This window comes from Leptonychotes weddellii, unplaced genomic scaffold (assembly GCF_054177405.1).
Source record: "Leptonychotes weddellii isolate Sample4059 unplaced genomic scaffold, ASM5417740v2 HiC_scaffold_11721, whole genome shotgun sequence".
Taxonomy (NCBI): Eukaryota; Metazoa; Chordata; class Mammalia; order Carnivora; family Phocidae; genus Leptonychotes; species Leptonychotes weddellii.
The window spans coordinates 1-6,647 of NW_027695260.1; the positions used below are offsets into that span (position 1 = coordinate 1).

At 64.7% G+C, this 6,647-nt stretch overlaps 2 protein-coding genes across 2 annotated transcripts; one reads left to right on the forward strand and one right to left on the reverse strand.

The window, feature by feature from the left end:
• Positions 1–30: 30 nt before the first annotated feature.
• On the forward strand, positions 31–1,547 carry LOC102728043 (beta-enolase). Its single transcript, XM_081809642.1, has 5 exons — positions 31–280; positions 468–669; positions 1,043–1,151; positions 1,251–1,309; positions 1,395–1,547. The coding sequence occupies exons 1-5, from the start codon at positions 145–147 to the stop codon at positions 1,462–1,464; spliced, it is 576 nt and encodes a 191-aa protein (XP_081665768.1). The 5' UTR covers positions 31–144; the 3' UTR covers positions 1,465–1,547.
• A 528-nt stretch (positions 1,548–2,075) lies between these two features.
• On the reverse strand, positions 2,076–5,884 carry SPAG7 (sperm associated antigen 7). Its single transcript, XM_006743139.3, has 7 exons — positions 5,727–5,884; positions 3,534–3,601; positions 3,220–3,308; positions 3,022–3,106; positions 2,815–2,904; positions 2,577–2,733; positions 2,076–2,488 (listed from the first exon to the last, which is right to left on the reverse strand). The coding sequence occupies exons 1-7, from the start codon at positions 5,809–5,811 to the stop codon at positions 2,379–2,381; spliced, it is 684 nt and encodes a 227-aa protein (XP_006743202.1). The 5' UTR covers positions 5,812–5,884; the 3' UTR covers positions 2,076–2,378.
• Positions 5,885–6,647: the final 763 nt, after the last annotated feature.

Sequence of the window (6,647 nt, forward strand, 5' to 3'; positions counted from 1 at the left end):
GGGCCCCCCGCGTCCCCGTGGAGGGCGGGCTGCAGAGACCGCGGGCCCTGGAGCCTCAGGTGCCCTGTCGCCCCTCCCCCAGCCCTGGAGCTGCTGAAGACCGCCATCCAGGCGGCCGGCTACCCCGACAAGGTGGTCATCGGCATGGACGTGGCAGCGTCCGAGTTCTATCGCAACGGGAAGTACGACCTCGACTTCAAGTCCCCTGACGACCCCTCGCGGCACATCACTGGGGAGAAGCTGGGGGAGCTGTACAAGAACTTCATCAAGAACTACCCTGGTGAGACCCCCAGCTGGTCCGTCGCTCCTGCCCGAGACCCCGGCGGCGGCCGCCCAACACGGTGACTGCCACCGCCGCGGCCCTCGCGGTCCTCAGCCCCGCGGAAATCCCCACCCCGACTCTTCCGGCCTGTTGCCCCGTGAGGCCCCTCTGACCTTTACCCGGGCTCCTGCCTCACCCCCTCCAGTGGTTTCCATCGAGGACCCCTTTGACCAGGATGACTGGGCCACCTGGACCTCATTCCTCTCGGGGGTGAACATCCAGATCGTGGGGGACGACCTCACGGTCACCAACCCCAAGAGGATTGCCCAGGCCGTTGAGAAGAAAGCCTGCAACTGCCTGCTGCTGAAGGTCAACCAGATTGGCTCAGTGACCGAGTCCATCCAGGCGTGAGTGCCTGCTGGCCCCGGGGCGGCCGCAGCCTCCCTCCGCCCCAGCTCTGCCCGGCCTGCCGCGTCTGACTTGCCCCGGCTCCTGCCCCGTCCCCACCCTCCTGACCCCAGGGCTTTGCCCCGGTGACCCTGCCGTGCCCCATGCCCAGCCCACGCGGTTCCTCTCTCCCTGGTTCTGCCCTTCCTTCCCACCGGCATCTCAGGAGCCCACATTCAAAATCAACTCTCCCCTTCTCTCCTGCTTCCCAAAGAACTTAGTTCTCTCCCCGCAAAGAGCCCACTCCCCCAAACCGAAGGGAAAAGCCGCACCCAGCCCTTGGCTTTCCCTCGGAGGCCCCGGCCCACCTTACTGAGTGTCCTCTCTGCCCAGCTGCAAACTGGCTCAGTCTAACGGCTGGGGGGTGATGGTGAGCCACCGCTCCGGGGAGACTGAGGACACGTTCATCGCCGACCTCGTCGTGGGGCTCTGCACGGGACAGGTACCCACGGGCCTCCTTGGGGTCCCTGGATTCCTGCCACCACAGGCCGCTCCCACCTCCAGCCTCATGCAACCATGGGAACTCCCCTTTCCTCCCCAGATCAAGACTGGTGCTCCCTGCCGCTCAGAGCGTCTGGCCAAGTACAACCAGCTCATGAGGTACAGGGGCTGCGGTGGGCCCGGATGAGGGGAGCCCGGCGCTGTTGGGTTGAAGAGCGCAGCTCTGATTGTGCCTGCCTTCTAGGATCGAGGAGGCTCTCGGGGACAAGGCTGTCTTTGCGGGACACAAGTTCCGTAACCCGAAGGCCAAGTGAGAAGCTGCAGGCCCCAAGACCTCACAGGACCCATCTAGGCCTTCAGGCCCTTCCCTGGGGGAATAAACACTGGTGGCAAGCAAGACGGTGGTGTGCTCCTTGGTGGGACGGAGGGGATGCCAGTCTCCGGGCAAGACAGAGAGAGGTGGGGGCAGGAAGGGAGGAACACTCGGGTGACCTGCTGGGACACGGAGGGAAGGGGAGGGACGGCTTCACACTTTGGAAGGAGGCTGAGGGGGAGCCGGGGGGTGGGGGCAGGGGTCTGAGCGCCCCACGCTCATGAAGCTTTCAGGATCCGGAACCCTTGCAGACACTTGACATACCGACCTGTGCTCTCTGTGAACCGGCGCCATCAGAGAGTGACCGTTTTCTCCCCATTTTATGTGTGGGGAAACCAAGGCAGAGAAAGTCTCCCTTACCGGCGGAGCCAGGAGCCAAAGCCGGGCCGTTTGTCTCTAGCGAGTGTGCTCTTTGAATGCTATCTCCCAATAGACCCCAGGAAAGTGCCAGTATTTGGCCATCCTTGGCCAGCACAACCATCGTAGACTGTTCGACCTAAAATTCTCTTCCTCCCCGGGACCCACCTTTCTCTGTCCAAACAAACCGGGATGTTGGGTCAACAGTGTTTATTGAATGTAAAGTCATCCCAGCCCACGGGGAAGGAAATTCCAAGGAGAAAGGAGAATGATACACGTTAAATACCCACCTGCGCATTCGCACACACGCACACACGCACGCACACAGCCAGGCTCCGACAGTGACGCGGAGACCACCGGCCCCCAGCCCGAGTGAGGCCGGCGGGAGGTGCTGCGGAGGTGGGGCTCCAGGATGGGTCTAGTAGCAGCAGCCTGTCCCCCCGCCCCCTGCCCCGCCCCCTGCCCCGCCCCCTGCCCTGCCCCGGGGAGCCGCGGTGCCTAGGAGGTAGGCGGCAACTCTTCCCCGTTCTGCCGCAGGCGCTTCTTGGCCCGGATCTCGTTCATGGCCTCTTCGATGGAGCGAGTGTCCCTCTTGTTGGCCACGGGCACTGGGGGGTGGGGGTGGGAGAGGAGTGTGGGCAGGGCCTGGGAGCCCTGCATCCCCGCCCCCCGCCCCCGCCCCCCACGGGGCCTCACCGCAGCCGTAGGTCTTGTTGGCCTGCAGCATGTGGGCCGCGTCCTTGGCTGCGCCCTTGCCGATGAGGTGGCTGTACTTGTCCTTGTAGTCGCTAGCGGGGCTCACCACCACGGGGCCCTGCTGGGCCGCCGCCTCCTCCTGCCGCTGGGCCAGCTCCTAGGGGTGCAGAGGCCAGGCACCAGCGCTCGGGGGCCTGTCCCCACCCCTCCCGGGGGTGGGCTGCCAGGCGGAGCTCACCTTCAGCTTCCGTTTCTCCTCAGCCTTCTGGGGGTCCCACTCCTCCCCGCGACGGTAGGAGTCCAGCTCTTCATCAGAGGGTGCAAACTCCTGGGGACAAAGGAACCATGGGGTCGAGGCTCCACACACGGGCTTCACGCAGGCCTCTCCCCCGGGGGGGCGCAGGCTGAAAAGGAGAGAGGAGGGCGGGGGGCTTGGGCCTTTCACCTTTTTGAAGATCATGACGTAGCGACACTCATCATCTTCCCCGAAGGAGAAGGACGTCAGGCCGGCCACTTCCACCACATCGTGTCTGGGTAGGGACGCCGGAGGGGAGAGTATGTAGGGCCGCCAGGGGCCCAGCACCCCCTTCTTAGGAGTCCCCTGCTGGCCCTTTCACATCTCCCCTAGCCCAGAGACACTCACAGGATGCTCCTCTCTATCTTGTTCATCGGCTGAAACTTTTTCTTGATCTGCCCACTGTCTTGGATGAAATCTGACACCTCTTTCTCCATCTTGGGAGACAGAAGAGGAAGACATGAGGTGACTGCTCCACCCCAGAACCCCTCTCCCCAGCCGGGCCAGCGGGCCTTGCCCCCCACACCTTCCCCAGCCTCCATGCCACTGGCCTCCAGGCTTCTCACGGGAGACATTTGGGAAAACCTGAGTCCTCAACCTTCCAACTCTAACTTCTTGGAAGTCCTTCCTGAGGCTGCTTTTGCCATCTCCATTGGGCTCACCCTTTTACGAAATTCCACTTTCTGTTGTTTCTCTTGCTCCTGCAGTTTCTTCAGGCGGGCAGCCTGCTCTGGGGGTGAGAAATGGCAGCATGAGGCTGGGGCTGGAAGCAGGGGTGGGGAGAGTCTGTCAGGCTTCTCACGAGGTCTGGCGTGCCCTGGGAGAGCAGATCAGTGCCTGTTCTCCAAGCATCGGCGCATACTCATTGTGTGCCTGGCACTGTGCTAGGCCCTGTGGCCCAGACCCTGAGACAGAGCATTCCCTTCAAGAGCTCCCACTTTAGTGGGAGTGGTGAGGAGGAGAACCATGCTTGGCCCCGTGATTCACAAGCACGTATTCCATGCCCACAATGCAGAGACCTGGGACCGCTGGGGAGCTGAGAGCAGATTCAGCCTTGGCCTCCAAGAGCTTACTGTCACACTGTCTACACAGGAAAGGGGAAATTACTTAACTTCCTATATTCTGTAACACCCCCACTTCTCGTTCCCACAGACAGGAGGGCGCTGAAGTGACTGATCCGACACCCTGCTCCTTGGGGACTGCAGGTGCCCAAGGCGAGCTGTGAGGGTGCTCCCCCAGCTCAGGTCTTGGCGCCCCCTCCCCTCTGTCAGGCCACTTCGAATCCCCCTGTCCTTCCGGCCCACTTGCACTGATTGGGGTCCTCCAGCTGCACTGGACCTCTTCCCATTTCCCTAACCACTTTGCACCACCTAGGGTTCCTCCTCCTGCAAACCTAGACCCACCGAGAGTCAGAGTTGCTCACTGCCTCCCCTAGGGCCCAAGCACTTGGGGTTCCCAGACTCACTCTAGCGTGCGCTGAGAACCGACAGAGTGTAACTCCTTATTTGTCTCCCTGCAGACTGGGAGCTGCTAGCAGGCAAGGGAGCCTGTCCACCTCCTCTCCAGTTACTCCCCGCGGACCCCGGCGGACAGCTTGGGGGCTCTCCTCTGTCTGATCTCAGGGGCTTTACCACCAGTGTGTCTTATCTTGACCACTGATGTTCTCTAACTGGTCTGTGAATCTCCCCTCCGCATCTGAGGAGGTGGCACGAGGTTAAGGTTAAGAACGTAGGCCACACAGAAGGAAAAAAAAAAAAGAGCGCAGGTTTACCGATCACAGGCCGGTTTAAAGCCCTGCCACTCAGTAACCCTGTGACCTCAGGCAAGTGACTGAACCCTGAACCTCAGCTTCCTGGTCCAGCCACGGCCGCTACCGTTCCCACGTGTCGCCTCCCTCCCGGGAAGTCTCGAACACACGTCTGCCCACAGGGGCAGGGGCTCCCGTCTCGCTGAAGGGCCCCCCGCCAGCCGTCAGCCCCCTGCAGGGCGGGTCTGGACCCCGGACAATGCCTTTCGGGGGCGCATCCAGGGGGCTGTCAAACTTGGGTGTGACCCTTCCGTGCGCGGCCCAGACTGCGGGCTCCCGGACGGTGGGCGCGGCCCCCAGCCCGCCGCCCCGGCCCGCCCCGACCCCGCGCAGGGACCTGAGCCCGCCCGCCGGGGAGGGCGCCAATCGGACGGCCGGGGCGCCCCCGTGCCTCCAATCGGCAGTGCGGCCGGGACTGGGCGGCTGCCCACGAGGGAAGGGCGGCGGGGACGCGGAAGGGACCGGGGAAAGCAGGTAGGGGGGCGCAGGGCACAGAGCGGGCCCGGCCACCAATCCGAGGCGCCGAGGGTGGGGTGGGCCCGAGGAAGGTCGGACCAGACGTCGTAGGCAGAACCGGAAATGGAGGGGGCCAATGGGGGCGAAGGGCTTGCGGACGGGCGTGCCCCGGAGCCAATCGAAATGCGGATAGGGCGCGCGGGGGAGGGCTCGCGAGCTGGACACGCCCCCTTCGGACCGGCAGGCGGGCCCGGGCGCGGGGGAGGGGGGCGAAGAACGCCAAGGGGCTGGAGGCAGCCAGCCAATCAGAGCACGACAGCGGCGGACGGGCGGGCCCGCCGGCGAATTGGAAACAAGGACTGAGGAAGGCCAGTAGGCAAAAGGCGGGAGGCTGGAGCTCGGCTCCAGGCAGCCAATCACCGGCCGCTAAGAACAGCGGGCGGGCCTGCAGCCCTTTTACGGACTCTGGGGGTCTCCGTAGGGGCCTGTGAGGGGGTCTTTCAAGGTTGAGGAGGCGGCATCGTCCGAAGGGGGAAGAGTGCGGTCCTGAGAACCGGGCGAAGAAAGGCGGTTGTGGATTTGGGGTCCTCACCTCGGGCCTTGCGCCGAGACTCCTGGTCCCCGAGGCTGGGTGGCTTCTCCATGGAGCTCAGGATGGAGCCCAGTAGGTCCGCCATCTTGGGAGTGACTGAGAAAGGGCGGTGCGTCTTAAAGGGAAGGGCGAAATGCCTTTAAGGCCGGAAACACGTCGGAGGCGGAAAGCTCCGCGCCCGCCCCGCCCGCCGCCCCCCGCAGGCCGAGGCCCCGCCCGCCCGCCAGCGCCGCGCAGACAGAGGCCGGAGGCTGGCTGGTGCAGCGATGTTTAATGGCAACTCGTAGAAACCAAGCCCATGCACAAGTAGAAAGTGCTCGTGGAGCCGGCCGGGGGCCCCTGCCGCGCCGTGCAGCCCTCCCCGCGGCGCCTTAAATAGATTCTTCACTATACTCTGTATGTTACAGTATGTACAGGCCCCCTCCCCTCGGGGGACGGGGGGGGACGGGGCGGGCTCCGCGGCGCGCGCCCCCGCACAGCCCCTCCGGCCCGGGCACCGCGGGCCGCCGGCGGGCGACAGGGGAGGCGGGCCGCAGAGGGAGGGGGCACACGCCAACATGCGGAGTCGGGTGGGGGCGCGGTCGGCCCTGCGACACGAGGGGCGCGCGGCGGAGGGGGGACCGAGGCGGATACATTCAGAGACGCGTCCAACAAATAAATAAGGCAAGTCAGGAAGGGTCGAGACGGGTGCAGGCAGAGAGGAGGCCGTGGAGAAGGGGCAGGCAGGGCTCCGGAGGTCACGGCGGAAGATGCAGGGAGGTGGGGTTCGCGGGTCGGGGGGCCGAAAGAGTGGGGGCACGACCCAGGGGATTGAGGTGGGGCAGGGCGGAGACCTAGGGAGGGGGACAGCTGCCGACAGGGGGCTCCCCTCCCCCGGAGAGCCCTCTCCCTGTTAAGACTGCCAGAAGCGGCCCCCAGGGC